We start from the raw sequence: 26,167 nt of genomic DNA, 5'->3' as shown, positions 1-26,167 counted from the left end.
TGTTACATGTGAGTTAACACCTGCCATGTGCAAAATGTTATGCAAAATGTACCAGGACTTTCCTAGTCAGACTGTGGTCCATGAATCAGTCATATTAGTATCCTCTGGGAGCTGGATATGCTGAGAAATGCAGAGTTCCCACCCCATCCCAGACCTGCTGAATCAAAAATCTGCATTTCAACAAGAACCCCAGATGATTCTTATGAATATTTAAAGTAAGAAATTCTGTATTGGAAATATAAAGGTAAATAAGATGTGGTTATTGACCTGAAAAAATGGGGCAAGATAGAAAAGGTGGTAAGCAGGGACCAGATATAAGTGGAGCAAAGTTAATATAATAAATATGATGCCTGACCCAACAGACATGAAAACAAAATCTGAAAGGAGATGGAGAGAACAGATGGGACTTCATGGGGAAGACTTCTCTTATGTGGGTCATGAGCAGTAGATGGGGAGGAAAAAGGAAGAAAGATATGTATTCTTAGCTGTACTGTGAAAAGCTTAGTCTGATAAAACGCAAGAATTGGATTGGGGAGGGGTAAAAGAGAAAGATAAGTTTTTGGATTAGAGTGACAATTCAAATAAGAGAAATTGAAAGTAAAGTGACTGCAAGATCCCTAATCTTGTACACTGTACACTGTAGACAGATATGTTCATTTATTCAAGGAGACTTCTTAGTTTTTGGTTGGGACTTCAGGATATGGAAGTAATAGGGCAGAAACAGTGTGCTACGATTATTAACAATGACAGAGTAGATTTTCCTTATCAATAATAAAGAAACTGAGAGCAACAAGATATAGTCAAGACACCAAAGGTGCAACAAATACTAGTAGGGAAATTGATTACAAATATAATTTCATGTGTATATATACAGATATGTATACACACACACACAAAAGGGAACAATTCTGATTTTGGTGTGGATTATCTGGAATTTAGAGATATGCCACTACTTATTTTCTGTTTAGTTTGAATGTTAAGGATGATAGGAGGTAAGACTTGAGTTAAAGTTTTATGGATACTTTATTACTTAGGTAGAATCAGGGCAGGAATAAAACACATTTAGTTTAGTCTGTAGATTGACTCTAGAAAAATAAACATTAAAAGGAAAAAAATAATAATCATGAAGAAGACTTGAAAAGACCTGCAAAATACTTTTGTAATTGGCATTGTTTAAAAATGCTTATCTTGTTCTTGTTTGTCTAGCAAGTCTCAGAAGACACCATTAGAATTTAATAATCATTTCCTCCAGGAAACTGAGTTATTATAGTGTGAAAACGTGGGTTTTAGATTCAAATACTCTTGGATTCAGGTCTGGCTTCTCTGCTTATTGTCTGCCTGACCTTGGACAAATCTATTTACCCAAAACTCAATTTCCTCAGGTGTACAATAGAAAAATGAATTGCCTTATTGAGTAGTCATGAAGATTGAATGTTCTTCACAAGCTCCTAAGAGTTGTTATCACCTCACACCAGCTAGAATGGCTATCATCAAAAAGAGGAAAGATAACAAGTGTTGGTGAGGATGAGGAGAAAAGGGGACGCTTGCCCACCGTTGGTGGGAATGTCAATTAGTACAGCCATATTGAGAACAGTATGGAGGTTCCTAAAAATATTAAAAATAGAACTACCATAAGATCCAGTAATTCCTCTACTGGCTATATATCTAAAGGATATAAAATCACTATGTCAAAAATATATCTGCATTCTCATGCTTATTGCAGCATTATTCACAATACTTAAGATATGGAATTAACCTGTGTCCAACACCAGATGAATGGATAAAGAAAATGTGACATATATACACAATGGAATTATATCTGGCCTTTTTTGGTATGAACATGGCTTACTGCAGCCTCGACCTCCTGGGATCAAGCAATCCTCCCTCCTCAGCCTCCCAAGTAGCTGGGACCATAGGCATGCACTGCCATGTCCAGTTAATTTTTATTTTTTAATCTTTGCAGAGATGGGGTCTTGCCCTGTTGCCCAGGATGGTCTTCAACAGAGCTCAGGTAATCCTCCTGCCTTAGACTCCCGAAGTGTTGGGATCACAGGCATGAGCCACCATGCCAAGCCCTGTTTAGCCTTTAAAAAGAAGGAAATCCTGTCATTTGCAACCACATGGATGAAACTGGAGGACATTATGTTAAGTGAAATAAGCCAGGCACAGAAAAACAAATACTACCACATGATCTCACTTATATGTGGAGCGTAAAACAGTGAAACTCATAGAAACTGAGAGTAACATGGTGGTGGCCAGAGGTTGGTGGGTTAGGGGATTGGGGAGATGTTGGTCAAAGATACAAAATTTCAGTTAGACAGGAGGGATGAGTTCAAGAGACATATTGTACCCATCTAGTACTACAATACATGTGTTAAAATACCTTAGACAAATTAAATTCAGTAGAGCTTAATTGCTCAAAGAAGATGTGTGAATCAGGCAGCATTCCCAACCAGAATAGGTTCAGAGCAACTTCGCGCTGCCATGTGGTTGGAGAGGATTTACGGACAGAAAAAGTAAAGTGACCTCCAGAAAATGGAGGTGAGGTACCTAAACAGCTGGATTGATAACAAGTTGTTGTTTGCCTTATTTGATCTCAGTTTGAAGAGTTGCCCATCTTTGGCCAAAACTTGGTGATTGTTACAAGAGTCGGTTACAGTCTGTTTACACACCACATTAGGTTGCATTTCACTATGTACAGAGAAACCTTTAGGCTGAACCTAAAACACGTAGAAGGCAGCTTTAGGTTAAACTTAATTTAATGTATTGTATGTTTGAAAATTGCTAAAAGAATAGATTTTAAGTGTTCTCATTGCACAGGCACAAAATAAGTATGTGAGTTAATACGTATGTTAAGTGGCTTGATTTGACCATTCCACAGTGTATACACATATTAAGGCGTCATGTTATGCATCATAAATATATACAATTTTTACTTGTCAATCTAAACATTTTTTAAAAATTAAATGTGGGTTGTTAAATGAACTGTAAAAAAATAAGTAAAAGGCGAATTGAGCTCCAAACTAAAGTAACACATAGATCAAATATTTTTAACATAAGTTTAGAATTTGAGGCATTTTATCTTCAAAGCAAAATAATTGGGAAATGGGGGAAAAAAACCCATCAAGTTGACGAATCTATGAACTAGCTCTGACCTAGACCTAAAGAAACTCAGCTCTGGAGGCGGCGCTGGGGTCGGAGCCGAAAGCAGGCAACAGTGCCACCTGGTGGATTATACATGCAGAAAAACATTGAGAGTTTTCAAATCCTGAAGGTGATTTCACACTTGATCCCTTCTTGGATATTTCAAGTTTTTACCTTTGATATAAAACGTGTTCATTTTTATTGTATTATCTGCCATCAGCTTCAATTATAGACATCTGGTATTTTTCTAACTCTACAGACCTACTTTTTTATGGAGCATATATTTTATTTTTTGTTGTCATTTTTAAGTAATGGAAGCAAATTTTAGTGCTAGAAGTGCAGTGTCAGCTCTTAGGGGACATGCACCCTAATCTTAATATTACAAACAGCAGAAAGCAGCCTGGCTTACTGCATTGCTGTGCAAATCACGAAAAATACTGTCTGTTAATGTCTTTCGACCGTGGCAATTACTGCAAAATGTAATCATCAAGATTTAGAGTAACTATCAGCATTGTTAAAAGAAAATACGTCCCAAAATGTATAATAGTAAATGGAATACAAAGCAGAACTAAGTTCCATTAATATGCTCACATGTTGAAATTACTCATGTTACCTGTACATTATTTTTTCCCCTCCAGAATCTTCATTGTGAGCTCATAAGAAAGTTGATGTGGCTTAGTTGTGAGAGAAGGGGAGGAAACAGTCACTCAACACACCTGTGTAATCTGCCAGACTTCAAGCTTTTACATATTGTATTTCATTTAATCTTTCTACCCACAGGAAAGAAAAGGATTTGTGTCACCCGATAGAATATTCTACCCCTCCCACATGGGCATGCGAGGTGTGAGTGTCTAGGCAGGGAAAATGGAGTGAATCACAGTGATAGTTAACATTTCTGAGAGTTCATGGACCCTCCTGAAATCATCTGGCCACAGACATTTTTGCATAGGGTTCTAGAATGTTCCTCAACCTCCTGAAGCATGTTACCTCCATTTTTACAAATAAGAAAATGAAGACTGGGAAAATTTACATGATTGTGCCCAAGGTCACCTGCATAAGCAAGTGATAGAGGCAGCATTTACAGTGAGATCTCTTTGACACCAAAGTTTTTCTTACTCCATGTTGCATTTTGCTAAAACAATATGCAGTTCATTCTCCCTTCATCTTCGTGACTTCTGTTAAACAATAAATAGTTCACTAAAACCTTGATGATTGCTTTTTCCAGTGCCATAATTCTGTAATTTGTCTTCTTTGTCCCCTACTTCCATCCACTCCCTACCCAAATGTAAACCAACACCAAAATAGAATTTAAATATGCATATATCAATTGAGTATAATATCTATTAATAGGGAAATTTAAAGGAAAATCAGACAAAATCTTAAGGCACCATGCAAAACGTTAAGTGAACCCTTCCCTGCTGCAAGCATTAATTACCCTTTGTGCTTTGTAGAGTCACCATATCACAGCCTGGGAAGTGCATAGAGACAAGAATGAGAGAAGATGTTCCTATTTATTACCTGATTTGTTGGGACAATCACTTGTTCAAACAAAATCCTCTGCCTTTTAAAAAGTCATTTGGCTCAACAATAAAGAAAGATATCTTTGAATCTTCTAAATCAACAAATGAGATTAGCTAGTATTTGAGTATTTACCATTTGAAAATATTTGCTGGTCTTGTATAAACGCTTAAATTTAATGTATACACATTATATAATGTTTTCTTTTTAAAAAAAGAATGTGAAGATGTACATGATTTCAATTTTGAAAATATAGATACTTATGGATAGAAAAGGAGTTAGAGAATGTTAACATAATTATCTTTGGGTAGTGGAAATGCAGACTATTTTTCTTATCTTTCTCTATAGTAAACATAAACTATCTTCATAATCAGAAAGAAATCTTCTTGATATAAAATACATACATCTTTGACACTACACAGGAATCCAAGAAATTCAAATGACAGCTGTGTATATATTTCAAGCTAAGTGTGTGTTTTTTGTGGAGTACTATAAAACTGAAGTATGAAGGGACAGATAATTTGAGGCATGTGTCCCCATACCAGTGAAATTATAGGAGTCAAGTGGTATTTCCAAAGCCTGCAGCACTTTCTTTATCGTTCCTGGATGGTTCAGAGTAACAATTTTTATAATATATACTATATTGAAAAGTATATATTATACAGAATGTCACACACACACACACACACACACACACACACACACACACAAAGAGAGAGAGAGCAAGAGAGAGACTACGCTGATAGAGATTGCTTTGGTTTTATAATATAGGACCAAACTTCCCAGATGTCTTTGGAGAAGAAAATCCCCAAATGATAAAATCCCAAAACCCTTCAAATCACAAAATAAAACTGTCAAAGATAGAGAAATCTAATTAAAAAGAACCTGGGGTGAGAAAGCTCAATGGACTCAAATTGGCCAAAACAGAAAGCATGTTTCCTTTAGGCAGAATGATAGTGATGACAAATATGCAGCCCATTTATTCTTCGTTAGTTATTTAGTACACTTAGCATTAACACCAGTTCCTTCAAAACTCATCAAAATGTAGCATTGTCTTTATCTGCAGCACCCTGACTCAGAGGATGCCCAATCTCTCTTTCCCTCTTTGAAGTTGGCTATCTGGACTCCTCAGTATTTGGGTATCAGGTATCAGCAGGCTCATCTGCTTTGAGTTGTTTCTCTTCTATACAGGAGGTTCTAGAGAAGTGATAGAGAGCTACTAAAGTGGTCAGACAAGGAGGATTTGGTCATGATGGAGTCAGCAGAGAGGGGATGAAAAGGGAGGAAACTAGACCCACCCTGAATAAGGAAGGACAGGGGCCAGGTGAAGGTCATTCCTGAGAGTCAGGTGCTGGGGTTGGGTCCCAGCCTAAGTAAGATGACAGTGCCAGGACAAAGCAGTAGGGGCAGGGAGAGGATGAAGCAGGGGAAGCCCTGCCTCAAAGCTTGAGGGCATTTAGTTCATCCTATCATATTGTTTTGGTGTAATGGTGGTGTTTGGGTCCTCAATTTCTTTATTAAGTTTATTTAAATAAACTTATCAAGCAAGAGCATTTCAGTGAAGAAGATTCCATCTGTCTCAGTTTTGCAATATTTAATGTCCCCTTTTGTGTTTTCCTTCCTCATCTCCTTTAAGTAATAAAACAACATAGATGACTTTTACCCAAGCTCCTCTAGGACCTCTTCCAGATTGTGTAATCTAAAATAGACAGCACTGAGGTGAGCCAACCAATGTAATGATGAGGCAAAATATGGATAACTATGTTCAATTTGAAGAGCAAGAAAGTATGGTGAAATTTGGGGGTCATATGCAAGTAAGCATTTATGAAGAGATGTCTATGGTGAGCTAGAATGGCAGAGTCAGCATTGTGAAGAATAAAATTCAGAAGATTGTTGGATGGGATAAGAGAGGGACCTAATTTGAAATATATGTTTGATCTTGGGCCCTAAGCTTAGACAACCTCAGCCCTGCCTCACTGGGTCATTGTGGTGAGGACTTGACAACATGCTGTATCCATATGCACATGCTGTATACTATTCTTTGTAATAATGCAGAATGAAACAGAATCCAGTGTTAGATTATGAGCTACACACTGCATTAGTAGTAAAAGCATGAGTTGCATTGTCGAAAGGAGTAGTGTCACCCCCCAAAGGGGTGAAAATTGGTTCTTGAGAAGCAAAAAGAAAAAAAAGTTACTCTTTTAATGTACAAAACGCAGATGTATATACAATATGCAAACAGATATGTAGTATATCTGCAGCATTTTTATTTCATAGAGAAAATATCTGAAAAGGCTCCTTTGGGAGCAGGGAAGGGACAGTGTGTGATCATGAAAAAAAGATTGGAAAATACTGAGTTAAGGAAGAGATTTAGTAGCAGAAAGATCACTGAGCTGGAGATTCAAAAACCACAGCTAAAGTCAGCTCCGCCATTAAGTTTTTGTGTAAAGTTGGACCATTCACTTCCACTTTCTAGGTTTAAATTTTTTTCAAATGTAAAATAAAATGTTTGAATGATCTCTTAGGTTTTCACCAGCTCTAAAACTAGGAGGAAGATTTGAACTGGGATCCATTCAGTTAAAAACACCTGATTATAGAACCTATCGAAATGTGTAAGGTATTTGGACCCACTGAATGTCACTTTTCAATAAGATAAACGTCCAGTGTCAATAGCCTTTGAAGTCTCTAACCTCTTTTTCCTTACCCAGTCTTTAAGCTAGAATTCTAGAAATGCTGCTCTAATTCCCAGTAGAAGATTCCTGGATACAATATTGAAGTCTAAGAGTACAATGAAGTTTTGCCAAGAAGATGCCCATCAAATGTTCTGAAGCTTGTCAACTAGAGTTGCATTGCTTCACAGTTTTCACATGATTTCCAGACATTAACGTCCCTTTACAACCTAGCTGAGTTGTCACTTCAAGGAGAAAGACGTATGTGGTGTGGTGAAGGGAAGCAGGAATTAGCAGGATAGAGTACCAGATATAAAAAAAAAAAATGGGGGGCTGGGCACACATATTCCCAGCATCTGTGGATGGCATCGACTGAACAGCCTTGTGCATACAATTTTTTATTGCTTATCCAGACCTGGGATTATTGCACTAAGAAAACCTTAAATAGTTTTTCCTTGGTTTAATTTTTCTCTTCTGGGCCCTCCAACTATGTGTAAAAGCCCCTTTGAAGACAGAGAATGCGTCTTCTAACGCTTTTGTTGTGCTCAATTCAGCATCCTGTATATGATAGGATTTTAGTGAATGTTTGTTGATGGTGATGATCATGCAGATTTAAGAGGGAAAAATAAAAATTAAAGCCATAAGTCTTTGAGTCCCTAATTTTGGGTGGTCTATACTGATGCGTCGATAGGCCAGAGCATTTATCTTCTTTTCCTTCTGCTGTTTAGTCACCTAGTGGTGTTTCCAGATAAGAAATGTAAATGGAATTCATTACCTAACCAGGGCATGTAATTCATTTATCATAGGGTATCAATAGGCAAATAATTGCTCTATGTGATAAATTCAGCAGTAAATAGGTGACAGGCCATTGTGAAGAATTGTAGCTCTCCACTGAATTGCAGGGGTTCTTGAATGTTGTCAACATTTGGAGGCAGTTGGAGAAGGGAGCTCTATTGATGAAAAATGGCTACATATTCAAAATTTCAGTGTATACCGGGAAGATAATTCAATTCAATCTCTGGCTTACCCAAAGAATCTTGGAGTTACTGCTGATGAGGAAATCCCCAGGGTCTAATAAAAGTATCTTTAGGAGTGAAGGAGTTAACTGAGTGTGTAAGCTTTATCTTCTGTCCAATGGACTTGTGGTTTGCTTATTAAAGTCTCCAGTAAATGATTGTTAGAGAACTGTCATTGATAGCAGTTGCTAGTTGCTGCCTTTTAAGAGCCCGTTGATTCCTCTGCAAGGTGGTGCAGCATCCTCTGTCCCTTCATTCATTTCAGATCTACTCAGGTCTGCCTGTAAAAGGATCTCTCGGATCAATAAGCATGAATGACGAAGACTACAGCACCATCTATGACACAATCCAAAATGAGAGGACATATGAGGTTCCAGACCAGCCAGAAGAAAATGAAAGTCCCCATTACGATGATGTCCATGAGTACTTAAGGCCAGAAAATGATTTATATGCCACTCAGCTGAATACCTATGAGTATGATTTTGTGTCAGTCTATACCATTAAGGGTGAAGAGACCAGCTTGGTCTCTGCCCAGTCAGAAGACAGAGGCTACCTCCTGCCTGACGAGATATACGCTGAGCTCCAGGAGGCTCATCCAGGTGAGCCCCAGGAGGACAGGGGCATCTCAATGGAAGGGTTATATTCAACAACTCAGGACCAGCAACTCTGCCCAGAGGAGCTCCAGGAGAATGGGAGTGTGATGAAGGAAGACCTGCCTTCTCCTTCAAGCTTCACCGTTCGGCACAGTAAGACCTTCTCTACCAACAAGTATTCCTCCACCTGCTATTCTGATGCTGAAGGTTTGGAAGAAAAGGAAGGAGCTCACATGAACCCTGAGATTTACCTCTTTGTGAAGGTAAGGTCTGCCTCTGACAGGCACACCCTGTGCATGCAGATATTGTGACTGGTGTTTTATTTTGCTCAGAATGACCAGGGAAAGATTCATAATGCCATGGTCCTTGGATCTCAATACATATTCAAGAGTCAGAGGGACTAGATCAGTCATTAGCGTGTACTCAGCTCTTGTCAAAATTAGAGGAATTGAAAGGTGCATTTAAAGCATGTGTTTAATCACTGACTTTTACATACCATGGGCAAAGCATTTTTCAAAAGGGTTCACATGAGTGAGCCAAAATTGCTGCCCAAATCCTTGCTGTTGTGACTGACATTAAGTACATTTTTCTGTCTGGTTAAATTTCCTTTGTCAACATGTTTAAAAGTGAAACCAAAGCTTGTGAAAGAAAGACCTTCTTGTGCTTCTGAGATCACAGATTTGTCAGATAGGTGGTCAATAAAGGCTATCTCTGTCAGTAGCTTGCCCCTTTGGCACCAATATAACTAAAAATCTGATGAAGTCAAATGATTTCAGTAGTAGTAAAACACTAACTACCAGTGTTAATGTTTAATGCTTATAATATCTAAACAGAACCTTGGTGATCTTTGTATTAGACAATAAAGTAATAAAGTTATGGTTATAAATACTATCAAAATGTAAAGTGTTTCAGACCTAAACAAATAATCTTTATTAATCAAGATGGCAGGCCCTTTTTCCCCAACATCTCCCCCACAATATTCATATTTATGTGATTTTTAGAAATGTTTTCACATTTATTAGTATAAATATATTAGTAAATGCTGCTCTTTCTTGCGAATAAAAATGATTATAAACCTACAAAAACCATAGTCCATACTAATTTCTCTCTTCCCCAGTTCCCAGTAACATTTCTGATGAAACACACTTTACTAATTTTGCCCTTTGTTGTCTTCTAATTTGTTCTTTTATCTAATTGTTTTATGTGTAAATCATGGATCACTTATGCTACTACAAGGTGTTTTTAAAAATAATCTAGTATAGTGCTTGGTTCACACATACATAACAGACACACATTGCCTTGTACTCTGCTGAGCATTTGGGGGAAAGGGCTGTGCAAGACAAGGCCCTTGCTTTTAAGTAATGAATAATATGGTGACAGAGACAGACTTGCACTCAATGTATTCTAATACAATATAGTAAGAGATGAAACAGAGGAGTGAGTGGAGTGTGTGGGTGTTCAGAGAAGGAGTGCTGAGATGTGTACTGAGTTTGGAGCAGATCCACGGAGGAGGTGATGTTAGAACAGGTGCATTCACGCAGTTTTCTGACCTCCATATCCACATCATCACTGTCACACTGTGCAAACAAACTTTTTTTTTTTTTTTTGAGACGGAGTCTCACTCTGTCACTCAGGCTGGAGTGCAATGGCATGATCTCAGCTCACTGCAACTTCCACCTCCCAGGTTCAAATGATTCTCCTGCTTCAGCCTCCCGAGTAGCTGGGATTACAGGCGTGTGCCACCTGGTCTGGCTAATTTTTGAATTTTCAGTAGAGATGGGGTTTCACCATGTTGGCCAGGCTGGTCTCGAACTCCTAACCTCAAGTGATCCACCCGCCTCAACCTCCCAAAGTGCTGGGATTACAGATGTGAGCCATGGCTCCTGGCCACAGACTTTTTTAAAGTGAGGACTAGATGTATTTTTTTTTTCTCATGGCAGAAGCATCCATGCAACCTGTGACAGGAAAAGTGGGTCATCACCATGATCATCATCATTGTCATCATCATCATGGACCCATCTGACATTATTTCTAAATTTGGCTAAGTGTTTATCTCACTAGAAATTAGCCTATGGCTGGTATTGAGCAAAAACAGAAGTAGTAGGAAAAAGAAGTGTTGGTACTTCCTGGCAGTACCAGCAACAGGGAAAGTTGATTGACTATAACATGTAATTCCTACATTACTTAAAATTTCCTAAAGCAAATATTAGATTTAACTCTTTAAGTTTACATTCTTTTTAGCATAACTGTGTGAACCAAAAGGCCATAGAGTGTCCCACTGACCTTGGCTTCTATGCATAAACTTCTTTTTAAGGATATTCAGTAATAAAAAGAGCGGCAGTTACAATCCCTGCTTCCCGGCTCCACACTCGGCCCTATCTTCACTGAAGTTCCTTATTCAATGTTGAATGGAAGTAGAGTATATAAAATCGAGTAAAACAGGGCCTTCTCTGCTTGAGTGAAACTGTAGGGTATGAGTGTGACCTCTCAGGCCTTTTCCACTTCCCTGCTCTGTGGAAGGGATGTTGGTCCCTCGCACTGGAGGGAGCTTTGTGGCTCACCGTCTTCCTCGCAGGGCTTATGGCTTTTCATTTCTGGGTGTTCTTCTCCTAGGCTGTTTTAGTGTGGACCACTGGGCTGCATTTATACTTGTATGCATTTGTGTATGTTTCCACCTGTTCTAGACATGTTGGTGAGAATGTCATGCAGGTTTGTAAGTATATGTTTAACCAACATTTTATTGAGGCTTAATCATTTCAGAGTGTTGACCAACTATTTAATTAAGTAACATATGTTATTCATTTATTCATTCAACAGATCTTGTGCCAGGTGCTGGGTTTACACCAATAAAGAAAAAAAAAGTCTCGTCTCCCATGCACTTTTTTTTTTTTTTTTTTTTTGAGACGGAGTTTCACTCTGCCACCCAGGCTGGAGTGCAGCTCACTGCAACCTCTGCCTCCCGAGTAGCTTAGATTACAGGTGTGCGCCACCATGCCCAGGTAATTTTTGTATTTTTAGTAGAGACGGGTTTTCACTATGTTGTTCAGGATGGTCTCAATCTCTTAACTTCAGTGATCCACCCGCCTCAGCCTCCCAAAGTGCTGGGATTACAGGCATGAGCCCCACCGCGCCCAGCCATGTCTCCCAGGTGCTTTCCATGGTAGTGGGAGAGACAACTGATAAACAAATAAATATAAAATAGGGCTAATGGTGAAAGTGCTATAAAACAGGATATGGGTGTATTAATTTCTTATTTCTGCTCTAACAAATTACCTAAAACTTAGTGGATTAAAACAATACAAATACTCTCTTACAGTTCTGGGGATCAGAAGTCTGAAATGAGTCTTATGGGGCTAAACTCAAGGTGTCAGCAGAGCTGTGTTCCTTCTGGAGGCTCTGGGGAGAATTTCTTTCTTTCTCTTTTCCATCTTCTAGAAGCAGATCTCATTCCTCGTGCATGGCCCACATCACATCACCTCTTCTCTCCCAGTTTCCATCACCCCATTGCCTTCTTCCGACTCCTCTTGCATTTCTCTTGTAAGGAACTTTGCGATTAGATTAGACCTACACGGATAACCCAGGATAATCTCCTCATTTAAAAATTCTTAGTTGAATCACATTTGCAAGTCCGTTTGTCACATAAAGTAATCTGCAGCTTCTGGGAATTCGGAGATGGGGATGGGATGTGACGGTGGGGTGTGACCGATGGGGTGTGACGGTGAGTAGGCGCGAGGTGGTAGTGTGGCTGCAGTGGGTGAGCCAGGGAGGCAAGGTGGGAGGAGATGAGGCTGGAGAGGTGCAGAGGCACAGACCATGATCACAGCAGCCCTTAGGGGCCACTGGGGGAATCTCGCTCACTCTGAGTGATAGGGGGAGGCATTGGGTGATTTTGGAAGGAACAGTATGGCCACCTTTTTATAACAGGCTGTAGCTGGGAAGGGTAGACACAGTAACAGGGAAAAACAGTGAGAGGCAACTGACAAACTTCAGGCAAGAGACGAGGGTGCATTACTGTGACAGCAGTGGAGCATTGGGATTGTTTTGAAGGGAAAGCCCAAGCATTTTGCTGAAGAATTTGATGTGGGTGAAAAGAAAAATAAAGAGCCATGGTTGACTCTAGAGATTTTAGTGAGCTATGGACCCCTTCTCAGAAAATGTGTGATTGAGAAAGCTGATATTCGCTAATGTGTCTGTCTGTATGTATGTATGTATGTTAAAGAGAGAGGAAGGGTGGTGAGAGAGATGGAGAGAGAGAAAAGCATTCTAGTATTTTGTTTAATGCCAATGAAGAAAGTATTCTGATAATGGTTATTGCAAAAGAAAATGGTACAAATAAACACCATTTGTCCTATACATAATTTATGTCATTTATTATGGAAGCAGAATACATCTTAGAGCAGGTTTTTGTTTTTGTTTTTGTCTTGAGACAGGGTCTCACTCTGTTGCCCAAGCTGGAGGGCAATGGTGCTAACACAGCTCACTGCAGCCTCAATCTCCTGGGCTCAAGCCATTCTCCCGCCTCAGCCTCTAGAATAGCTGGGACCACAGGCATGCACCACCATACCAAGCTAATTTAATTTTTTGTTTGTTTGTTTGTAGAGACAGGGTCTTGCCATGTTGCCAGGGCTGTTCTTAAACTCCTGGGCTCAAGTGATTCTCCCACCTCAGCCTCCCAAAATGCTGGGATTACAAGCAGAAGCCACTGTGCCCAGCCCCTAGAGCAGGTTTTGAAGTCTGGTTGCATGGATTTGAAACCTAGTTTAGCAGATTAATTTCTGTTAAATTATTGAGCTTTTCTCAGCCTCAATTTCCTCATTGATAAAATGGACATTATGATACCTTCCTCACAGGGTTATTATAAAGATTAAATAAGATAATGCTTATAAGTTGCTTAGTATAGTATCTCACATATGGTAAATGTCAATATATAGGAGCCTAAATTATTACTTATTGTGATAAATTGGAACCATTCAGGAAATAACGTTTTATTTTAAGCATAGTACTTTGCAGCAAGCATTCAGTAAATATCCTACTGGGTTTTTCAAACACGAGCAATACAATATTGTGGAAAGAGCAGTAGTCAGGGAATTCTAACACAACTTTGTCAATACTTTTGTATAAAATGTCCCTGGACCCAAGTTTCTTCATCCTTGAAAGGCAATCTTTCCTAGCCCTTACAGTCTTAGATTCCAAGGTGTATGACCCCAGCTCCTGGTCAGTGTGTACATGTGTATATTGCACCACCTATTATCCACTTTAAGATACTGCTCAACACTGACTATGGTTTCTAGATTTGACTGTGGTTTGAAAAGTTGACATAAGAACAACACTCCTGTCCACACTCAGCTCATGTGAAGCCTGTCCTTTGGAAAGTGTCTGCAGCTTCAGAGCCTATCTCTGATAGAACACTTATAGGGCCCTCATGCGGGGATGTACAGGTTGTGCACTGAACAAGTTTAGGGGGCACTATTCACAGAAAATGTAAATGTCCTGTTGAATTCAGGCAACAGAACAACTCTGGTTAATATTTTTTAGACTCATAGCCCGTAATTATTCTAAAGGAATTATTCACTATAATTTGGCTCAGCATAGTAAAGTGCTCCAGAATTGTCATAATTACTACTATTGCCATAGCAGAGGTGCCTGAGGTGGTTATAGGGGTCATGGTATTCAAAATGGGGCATTCAACATAATCCATGTGGTATGAGAATACTATAATTAGAATGAAAAATAATAAGCAACATTTCTATTGAACTTTTATCTAACCATCTTAAATGTTAATATTTTATATATTTTACAATGAGCACAGTGTACTCTTACAGTAGTCTATCTATCTATATATATATATGATTTGCAAGTGAGTAAATGTACATATATTGTGGGCAAATGTTTTATATTGATAGGGATATGCAATTTTAAAAAACATTACTGATTTGTAGGCTTTCCTTCCTTTTCTGCTATGATCTGTGGGCCTGGACCTCTTTCCTTGGCCAAGAGCTGATGAGAACAGATCCCCTTACTTCCTAGGTTCTTCCTGGATGTTTTCATAAGCAACACATTTAGTCCATTTGCCTTGGAGGCAAACAAAGCTTTATCATTGCAGGTGAGAAACTTATAAAATCCCCTTGAGGAAATGAGATAAAAGAAGCTGGATTGGGATGTTGAGATGTGGCTCAAAGGACGTCCCAGGCAGTGGGCTCAGCAGAAGCAAAGTCAGCCAACACTCACATGTGTATGGTGAGGTCCATTTGGTTGAGTGGGTCAGAAGGCCCACATAGGTGAAGAGCAGATGGTGAAACTGAATAACTAAGAGTGCTGCCTTTCACTGCAAACTAAGGGGTTTGGATCTTATCCTGAGAGCAACCAAGAGTAATAGAATGTTCTGAGGAGGATACCATGAGCAAAACAATGTTTAGGATAGCAAGCAAATTAAAAAGAATTTCCACCTACCAGCTAGAACAGAACCAAACAGACATCATGCTTTGTTTCAAAGATTAGTTCAAGTATTTAGATATAAATACATCATGTGTCATTAACACTGTATCTTTTCAACTGATCATCTGGATGTGTCCAAATATTTAAATCTGTGGCTTCATATAAACCAATTTTGGTGGAAAAAGCTAGCTGGTGTGATGGTGATTTATATATTATCTATCTGTGTATCCAGCTACTTTATATTTTGTGAGGGCAAGGGGGAGATATATGGATTCAGCACAAGGTTTTGATTGTTATTTTAGTATAGTTTCCAGTTTAAAAAGTGTGTTTGCATGGGGTAAGATAGCCTGGCTGGACTTCGAGTGCTGGGAACACAATCAAGGCCCAGTTTTATTCCAAATTATTTTCTAGGCACCCATATGAACTGGTTTGCTTTGTGAATCAATGCCATTAATCAAAGAGTTGCAGAATCTTAGCACTGTGCCAAGAATGTGAAAAGTCAGAGGAGTGAACCAACCTTCCTAAGGCTGCCTGCAAATCACTGGCAAGCTAGCACATTGGGCTGTCCATCCAGGGGATTTTTCTTTATATCAGCATTCCTAGCTTGGGAATATGTTCATATGTTCATGAATATGCTTCATAAGGTTGAGGAACATTCTAGAACCCTATGCGAAAATATTTGTGCCAGAGATGATTTCAGGAGGGTCCATGAACTCTGAGAAATGTTAACTATCACTGTGATGCATTCCACTTTCCCTGCCTGGGTACTCACACTTTGTGTGCCTATGTGGGAGGGGTAGAATATGCTATGGGGTAACACAAATCCTTTTCTGTGGAGTCATCCACTTGCTCTAAGCCTTTTAGCACCTTGAGGAACCATGGGAAGAAACCTTCATTAAAGAATAATAAAGAAACATCACCAAATAATCATGTGAGAGTTATGTTAACTCTGAAAATGAAAGTGATGTGATACGCTGAAATACATATCCCCAAATTAGGGCCCATATTTTTTTCTAAAGAAAGTTTTGCAGTTTTTCCCCCAAGAGAGTACAAACTCAATGTCAATGCATCCACTACTAATCCCATCATCCTGGACAGCATCACCAACTGTACAAATTAAAACTTCTGAATAACTTGGATTTCTGTTTCTCCTTTACTTTCAATAGTGCAATCGATTTCACCTCTGAAAATATTCTCTCCTCTTCATCTTGGCCACTACTGATCAGTGTCATCTTGACCACAGCTGTTTAACTGGTCAATCTGCCTCTACAGTCATCCATCTCCCAAGGACCCCCCCACCTAGCCACAAGAATGATCCACATGTGTTTCTTTTTTTTTTTTTTCTTCTTTTAAGTTCAGGGGTACATTAGCAGATTTGTTATATAGGTAAATTTGTGTTATGGGGATTTGTTGTACAGATTATTTCATCCCTCAGGTATTAAGCCTAGTCCCATTAGTTATTTTCCCTGATCCTCTCCCTTCTCCCACCCTCTACCCTCCAATAGGCCCTACTGTGTGTTGTTCCCCTCTGTTTGTCTGTGTGTTCTCATCATTTAGCTCCCACTTATGAGTGAGAACATGCGGTGTTTGGTTTTCTGTTCCTGCATTAGTTTGCTAACGATAATCGCCTCTAGCTCTACCCATGTTCCTGCAAAGAACATGATCTCATTCTTTTATGGTTGCATAGTATTCCTTGGTATATATGTACCACATTTTCTTTATCCAGTCTACCACTGTTATGCATTCAGGTTGATTCCATGTCTTTGCTATTGTGAACAGTGCTGCAAAGAACATACACATCCATGTGTCTTTATGATAGAACAATTTATATTCCTTTGGGTATATACCCAGTAATGAGATTGCTGGGTAGTAGGGTAGTTCTGTTTTTAGGTCTCTGAGAAATCACCGCACTGCTTTCCACAATGGTTGAACTAACTTACACTCCGATCAACAGTGTATAAGTGATCATTTTTCTCTGCAACTTTGCCAGCACCTGTTATTTTTTGGCTTTTTAGTAATAGCCATTCTGACTGGTATGAGATAGTATTTCATTATGATTTTGACTTGTATTTCTCTAATAATTAGTGATAAGCTTTTTTTCATATGGTTGTTGGCCCCAGGTATGTCTCCTTTTGAAAAGTGTCTGTTCATGTCCTTTGCCCACTTTTTAATGGGATTGTTTTTTAAATTTGTTAAATTTATAAGAAAAAAATTTAAGTTCCTTTTAGATGCTGGATATTAGATCTTTGTCAGATACATAGTTTGCAAAATTTTTCTCCTGTTCTGTAGGTTGTTTACACTGTTGATAGTTTCTTTTGCTGTTCAGAAGCTCTTGAGTTTAATTAGATCCCATTTCTCAAGTTTTGCTTTTGTTTCAACTGATTTTGGCATCTTTGTCATGAAATCTTTGCCTGTTTCTATGCCCAGAATGGTATTGATTAGATTGTCTTCCAAGGTTTTTATAGTTCTGGGCTTTACATTTAAATCTTTAATCTATCTTGAGTTGATTTTTGTATATGAAATAAAGAAGGGGTCCAGTTTCAATCTTCTGCATATGGCTAGACAGTTATCCCAGCACAATTTATTGAATAGGGAGTCGTTTCCCCATTGCTTGTTTTTGTCAGCTTTGTCGAAGATCTGATGGTTATAGGTGTGCAGCCGTATTTTGGGGCTGTCTATTCTGTTCCATTGGTCAATGTGTCTGTTTTTGTACCAATACCATGCTATTTGGGTTACTGTAGCCTTGTGTATAGTTTGAAGTTGGGTAGCATGATGCCTCCAGCTTTGTTCTTTTTGCTTAGGGTTGCCTTGGCTATTTGGGTTCTTTTTTGGCTCCATATGAATTTTTAAATAGTTCTTTTTTTTTAGTTCTATGTAGAATGTCATTGGTAGTTTGATAGGAATAGCATTGAATCTATAAATTGCTTTGGGCAGTATGGCCATTTTAATGATATTGATTCTTCCTGTACACAAGCATGGAATGTTTTTCCATTTGTTTGCGTCCTTTCTGATTTCTTTGAGTAGTGTTTTATAATTCTCATTGTAGAGATTTTTCACCTCTCAGGTTAGCTGTATTCCTAGGTGTTTTATTCTTTTGTGGCAATCATAAATGGGATTGCATTCCTGATTTGGCTCTCAGCTTGATTGTTGTCGGTGTATAGGAATACTTGTGATTTTTGTACATTGATTTTATATCCTGAAACTTCACTGAAGTTGCTTACTAGCTTAAGGAGCTTTCGGGCCAAGACTATGGGGTTTTCTAGATATAAAATCATGTAATCTGCAAACAGGGATAGTTTGACTTCCTCTATACCTATTTGGATGTCTTTTATTTCTTTCTCTTACCTGATTGTTCTGGCCAGAACTTCCAATACTATGTTGAATAGGAGTGGTGACAGAGGGCCTTCTTGTCTTGTGCTGGTTTTCAAAAGGTATAGTTCCAGTTTTTGTTCATTCAGTATGGTGTTGGATCTTGGCTTGTCACAGATGGCTCTTATTATTTTGAGGCATGTTCCTTTGATACCCAGTTTATTGAGAGTTTTTAACACGAAGGGATGTTGAATTTTATCAGAAAGCCTTTTCTGCATCTATCGAGATAATCATATTTTTTTGTCTTTAGTTCTGTGTATGTGATGAGTCACATTTATTGATTTGCATATGTTGAACCAACCTTGCATCCCAGGGATAAATCCTACTTGATCATGGTGGATAAGCTTTTTGATGTGCTGCTGAATTCAGTTTGCCAGCATTTTGTTGAAGATTTTTGCATTGATGTTCATCACATCGGCCTGAAGTTTTCTTTTTTTGTTGTATCTCTGCCAGGTTTTGCTATTAGGATGATGTTGGCCTCATAGAATGAGTTAGGGAGGAGTCCCTCCTCTTCAATTTTTTGGAATAGTTTGAGTAGGAATGCTACCAGCTCTTCTTTGTACATCTGGTAGGATTCAGCTGTGAATCTGTCTGGTCATGGGCTTTTTTTCTTTTTTTTTTTGGCAGGCAATTTATTACCGATTCAATTTCGGAACTCATTATTGGTCTGTTCAGGGATTCGGTTTCTTCCTGGTTCAGTCTTGGGAGGGTGTATGTGTCCAGGAATTTATCAATTTTCTTCTAGATTTTCTCATTTATGTGCATAGAGGTGTTCATCATATTCTCTGATAGTTATTTGTATTCCTGTGGAGTCAGTGATAATATCCCTTTTGTTGTTTCTAATTGTGTTTATTTGGATCTTCTCTCTTTCACATGTGCTTCTTTAGAGCACATCAGACCATGCCATTCCTTTGCTTCTAGTTATGCAGTAGCTTCCTATTGCTCCAGGAAAAAAGCTAGGATGGAGGGAATGCATAAAAGTTTTTGATGATACTCAGGCTTTTAGCTAAGACTTCATTTCTTGCCACTCCTCATTCACCCTGTGTCTTAAAAACGTTCACTAGCCTGTACTTCCCTGCACACTTCATGGTTCTGGGGCTTTGCTCAAGCTGCCCTCTTTCAATGCTTTTCCCTCCTGTCCTTTCAAATGCAGCCTAGAAGTCACCTCTTCAGGAGGGCTTTCCTTGTCCCTCCCAAAAAGGCTGGGCTGTGTCGGCTCTGCGCTCCTTCATTGTTCTTACCTTAATGTATTAGTTTGCCAGGACTTCCTCAATAAAGTATCCCAAACTGGGTGGCTTAAACAATAGAACTTTACTTTCTCACAATACTGGAGGCTAGAAGAGCAAGATCAAGTTGTTGGCAGAGTTGGTTTCTTCTGAGTCATCTCTCTATGGCTCGTAGATCACCATCTTCTCTCTGTGTCTTCACATGGTCTTCCCCCGTGCATGTCTGTGTCCTAATCTTCTGTTCTTATAAGAACACCAGTCATTTTGGATTAGGGCTCACCCTAATGACTTCATTTTAACTTAATCACCTCTTTAAAGACCCTATCTCCAAATGCAGCCACATTGTGAGGGTTTAGGATTTTAACACACAAACTTGGGGGGTATGTATACAATTCAGTCCATAACATTTAATGCTATGATTACTTGTTTATGTCTTTTTATCTCCCTAGCTGTGAACTCCTGAAGGAAGATCTGCCTCCATTCTCATATACTTGGTCCACTGCATACTTAAAATAATGGTTGAATGAAGGAAGGAGGGAGGAAGTAAGTTACCCCCAGGAATCTCCAGGGTAATGAGGGAGGAGGAAGCCTTGGGCTAGTGACTGGCAGCACTAGTAAGAGTGGTAGTCCAAGCCCTCTGTATCAGCTTTGTAGGGTTGCTGTAACAAATTACTGCAAACATGGTGGTTTAAAACAACAGAAACTTATTCTCTTACAGTTATTGAGGCCAGAGTCTAAAGATAGGGTATTGTCAGGGCCACACTCCCTCCAAAGGCTCTAGGGGAGAGTTCTTTCTTGTACTTTTTAGCTTCTGTTGGCTTCTGGCAATCTTTGGCTTGTGGTTGCATCACGCCAATCTCTGCCTCTTTCATCACATGGCCTTCTCCCTGGTGTTCCTGTGTCTGTTTCCCCTTATCTTCTCTGATAAACACTTGGGATCGGATATAGGGCCACCTTAACTCAGGATGATTTCATCTCAAGATCCTTAGCTTAAATTATATCTACGAATACCCTTTTTCCAAATAAGGTCACATTTTCAGGTTCCAGGTGGACATAACTTTTTTAAGGCCACGCTTCAACCCACTACCCTTCTGAAGGAAGAATGAGTTGGATTGAATGGGAACCCCCAGACATGGGCAGCCAGTTCCAGAATCCATATTTCCTCCTTGATGCAAGGGGCTCTGTAAGAATTTAGTGGACTGTTTGTATCTTCATCTGTTTAGTTCTCAGGCACTCATTAGAATGCCTGGCACATTCCTAGCATCATTCTGAAGTTGGACAGAAAGCCGGTACTCTGAGTGCTTGTTTGATCTTTTGAGCTCTAAAGGGACATTGGAGTCAGAGGACTTGAGGATTTGCACAGCAATTGGGGTTAGACACTGCAAGGAGCAGCCTGTGGAAGCCATGTGGCTAGAGCTAATTCAATGCATCCTTGTTCCTGGGCCTGCCTTTGTATTTCTGCATTAATATGATTTACTGAACACTGTTTTGTCAACAGACAGAAGCCAAACTAGACGTGGTGATCAGGAGAAAAGGTGCAGTGTCAATCCTGCAGCAGAGAATATCAGCTGGCCAGGATGTGGCTTCCAATCAGAATATCAAGGGGGAGATAGTGTTAGACTAGTCAGTGGGGGTCGTTTTTTGAACTCCCATTTTTTAAAGGGCAATTTACCAGACTATTAGCTCCTTGAGGAAGGAATCTTGTTTCTTATCTCTGTAGCTCCATGTCCTGTGGGGCACTGAGCTTCTTGTAGTGGGGGCTCGGTAAATATTGGTCAAAGTGAACTAAACAGTTACCCCTGAGACCCTCAGCTAGCCTTCATTCACCCAGTGGAGTAAAGACCATCCCTTGGAACGAAATTGCAAATTGGATACGCAATTCCCCTGCTGTAAACCTTCCCTATTGCCAACATGATCAAGTTCATCTTTGAGCATCCCATTACAAAGCCTTTGCATGTTCTGCCCCTAACAACCTAATGGCTTCTCTAATTCCATCTCCCACCATGCTCTGCCTCATTCACTGTGTCCCAGGAGTACTGAGCTCTCCACAAATAAGATGCTGTTCTACTCCATCCAGCTTTGCCCATGCTGATACCTCTGCCTACAACACCTTCTCCTCTCCTTCATCTGGTCAAATCCTCATCTTTCTGGACTCATATTCCCTGGGAAGCTGATCTGAACCTTCAGATCATTCTAAGTATTCTCCCTCAGTGCCTGCCTTCATTTTAGCACCTCTTACCTCATTTTACAATTATCTGGTTAAGTATGTATCTTCCCCAGTCTGTTACAAGACTGAAAGCTCCACAAGGAAAGCACTTTCCAGCTACATCTTATTTACCCATGTACCCCCCACAGTTAGCACAAAGTCTGGTCCATAGTCAGGGCTCATAAATATGTGTTGATTTAAACCAAATTGGTTATGGGTGGGGATAGTTCAGTTTGCTTTTGGAAGGAAAGCTTCTTGGTGTGTTCTGGAAAATTTGGTCAGTATTCAAGCAAAGATCCTTGAGTACCTGAAGCTATTGATATTTGACTTTAGGATAGAGTGGGGTGGATGGCAAGTCCTGGTGACAAACCAGCTAGTCAGGGAGAAAACAGAGAAGGAAAATTCACACTCTTAGGCATCCTGTGATATTGTAAATGGGAAAAAGGGGAAATAGTGAGTGAAAAATAGAGGTGCTCCCACATAGAAACAGGATTTTGACTCAAGTCCTGTTGAGCAGCAGCAGGTTTTGGAAACCAGCTGACATTGCCCCCCCGCCCGCCCCCCTTTGAATAGGTTGATTATTTGCCTGGTTCTAAGTTTGAAAAGTACAAAAGATAGAGTTGCTCCCCAACCATACTCCTTCAGACACCTCATTTCCATTTTCAGAGGCAGTCCCTTCTACGCATTTCATTAATATGCCCCTTGAGACATTTTATGTGCATTCCAGCAAATATGTGTACAAGTTCGTATATTTGGAATTCTCTCCTTTTTTTCATTTTGTTTGACACAAATGCATTATACCATATGCCCTAGTACGTACCTTGTTTTATGGGGCCAACTGTATTGGGATATAATTTACATACATTAAAAGTCTGCAATTTTAAATGTGCATTTGAGGGTGTTTTGACAAATGTATACAGTCATCTAACCACCACCATAATCATGATGTGGCACATTCCCATCACCTCAAAAGGCTCTGTCTTACCTCCTTTGCTGTGAGTCCCCTCCCAGACACCTCCTGCCTCCTAGAAGGATCTTTCTATTACGATAGTTTTCTCTTTTAAAACATATTGTATAAATAGACTTAAACTCTGTGTAATCTTTTGTGTGTGGTTTCTTTCATAATGCTTTTGAACTCATCCATGTTGGTACGTAAATCAGCAGTTGGTCCCTTTTTATTACTGAGTTGTATTCCATTGTGTGAATATATTGTGCTACAATTTTTTATGCATTCAGCAGTTGAGGGCACTTGGATTCTTTTCCAGTTTTTACCTATTAATAATGAGGCTGCTATAAACATTTATATATAAGCTTTTGTGTTGATTATGTTTTGTATTTCATTTGGGTCAATATTTAGAAGTGGAATTATTTAGATATATGGTTAGTGAATGTTTAACCTTTTTTTAAAAAAAAAACCTTGCAAATTGTTTTCAAAGTGGCTATCAAAATTTGTATGAGATTTCTAGCTACTGCCTTTCCAGCATTCATCATTGCCAGTTTTTTAAGTTTGAAGCATACTGATAAATATATCATGGTATTTCACTAAATTGTAGCTTTAATTTTTATTTTTCTAGTGACTAATTAGGCTGAGCATCTTTTCATGTCCTTATTAGTCATTCTTCTGGCTTCTTCGGTGAAGCACCTATTCAAATATTTTGCTTATTAGCATTTGATCTTATTATTGAATTTTAAAATCTCTTTATATAGTCAAGAAAATTTCTTTATACATGTTTTGCAAATAGTTTATAGCCTGCCTTTTCATTTTCATGACAGTGTCTTTTGAAGAGCAGATGTTTTTTGTTTTGGTGAAGCACATTTATCAATTGTTTAATGCTATGGTTTGTGTTTTTTGTGTGCTATCTAGGAAATGTTTGTCTAACCCAAGGTCACAAAGATTTTTTGTTTTCTTCCAGAACTTTTATAGCTCTGGTTCTATCATCCACTTCAAGTTTATTTTGTATATGGTACAACATACGGATTTATTTTCTTCCATTTCCTCCCTCCCTTCTTCCCTCCCTTCCTTCCCTTTAATGTCAAATACATCAATTAATTTTTAAATGTTAAACCAATCTTGCATTTCTGGGCTAAACTCCACTTAGTAAAGATTTATTATTATTTTATAGACTTCTAAATTTGACTTGCTACAATTTTGTTGTTGAATTTACCACAATGTTGTTGATATGTTGTTGATATGTAGAATGTTGTAGATATGTTTCTAGATTTGATTTGCTACAATTTTGTTAAATATTTTTGCATATTCATGAGAAATATTCGGTGTAGTTTTATTTTAGTTTATTTGTCTGGATTTAATATTAGAATAGTGCTCACCTAGAATGAGTTGGGAATGTGTTTCCTCTCCTATTTTCTGAAAGAGTTTTTGTGGAAGTGATACTATTTCTTCCCTAATAGTTTGGTAGAATTTACTAGTAAAACTATCTTTACTAGAGATTTATTGGTGGGAAGGTTTTTCCCCTTGCAAATTCAGTGAATTTAACAGATATAGGGATATTCAGGTTATTGCTTTCTTTGTCACTGAGTTTGATAATTTGTTTCCTTCAAATTATTTGCTGTTTAAATTGTTGAATTTATTGTCAATTCTCTCTTCATATTTTCTTCTACCTTCTTAAACGTATGATGTATGTTTATATAGCAGTTTTAATGTCCTTATATACTAATTTTGATCATTTTAACCATATATGGGTTTATATTTATTGATCGATATTTTTCATGCTTGGTTATGAGTTGCATTTTCTTAGTTATTTGCATACACTAGTAATATATTTTGGCTGCCAGACATACTGAATTTTCTGTTGTTGTATACTGGATTTTGCTGTATTCCTTTAAAAAGTGTCAGGCCTCATTCTGGGATGTAGTTAAGTGACGTAGAATGAATTTAATACTTTTGAGGCTTCCTTTAAGCTTTGTAGGAGTGAGTCCAGAAACGCCCTAGTCTACAGCTCATGTGGCTTCGTTACCGAAGCAGTGGCCTGCCGAGGACTCTGCCCAATGTCCTGTGTACTAGGAGGTCTTTCCACTCTTCCTACTGGGAACACAAATTATTACCAGCCCTGTGTAAGATCCTGGGATTGTTTCTTTTGTGCATCTCTAGTTCTTTTCCCATACTTGATAGTTTTCTCACATGCACATGTAGATCAGGACTTGGTCAAAGATTCAAGGGGACCCCTCTGCAGATCTCAAGAGTGCTCTCTCAGCTCTCTCTCTGTGTTAGGAAATGCATCTCCTCTGGTATTTAGATCTGTAAATCTTATTTGCCTTGACCTTCGAAAACTCCAAACCCCATTGTCTGCTCAACTCAGAGATTGCTGGGCTGTGTTTCAGTCCCGTTTATCCTGTTCCTAATGTCTGAAAACCATCATTTCATATACTTTGTCTGCCGGTACCGTTGTATTTGTTAAGGGTAAATGTGCTTTCTTTTACTCTATCAGGCCAGAAGTGGAGGTTGTCGCAATTGACTCTAAGATCTCCATTTATCTTGAGTTGCTTCTCTGTTCTCCTGGAATATTGCCCTTTTGGGTTCAAGAATGAGTTGGAGTTTGGCATGTAGTGATAAAGTTCAACTGGACTAAAATCCAATGATAATAATCATTAAAGTGACATTGTGAGATGACAGCTATAGCAACATATTTTGGCCTTCTGACAAAAAACTCCTTTCTGACCCTTGTTTCCATTCTCTTTAAAGATATACTGTCTTTTTCAAAGTCTTTATCTTCCACTTTAAGATAAAGATGCAAAATAAAGACTTTGCAAAAGGCAGCATACCATTTTTCAGCAATGAGAAAACAGGGAAACAGATGTCTCAGCCAGTCATTCACTGAAACAGCCTTAGTGCAATGTCACTTCATCTTTTAACCTCTTACCATTCAAGCCTCTGATGATTCTATGAATTTCTTTAGAAAACTCTAGAAAAAATGGAATTTATTGTTGCCAAAATGAAGTCCCATTCTCCAGCTACCTTCCATATTCAGCCCCA

General features: G+C 38.8%; 1 protein-coding gene across 1 annotated transcript in view; it reads left to right on the top strand.

Annotated features, from left to right (window-relative positions):
- Positions 1-1,974: 1,974 nt before the first annotated feature.
- Positions 1,975-26,167, top strand: part of CLIC5 (chloride intracellular channel 5) — a 183,527-nt gene continuing 159,334 nt past the window's right edge. Inside the window, exons 1-2 of the mRNA XM_003266209.3 lie at positions 1,975-2,011; positions 8,613-9,203. Of these exons, the coding sequence (XP_003266257.2) occupies positions 1,991-2,011; positions 8,613-9,203 (612 nt within the window). The 5' untranslated portion in view covers positions 1,975-1,990. The remainder of the gene's footprint in view (positions 2,012-8,612; positions 9,204-26,167) is intronic.

Source organism: Nomascus leucogenys, chromosome 17, assembly GCF_006542625.1.
Source record: "Nomascus leucogenys isolate Asia chromosome 17, Asia_NLE_v1, whole genome shotgun sequence".
Taxonomy (NCBI): Eukaryota; Metazoa; Chordata; class Mammalia; order Primates; family Hylobatidae; genus Nomascus; species Nomascus leucogenys.
The sequence above is the reverse complement of the archived record's forward strand: the minus strand, read 5'-3'. Positions and strand labels throughout refer to the sequence as shown.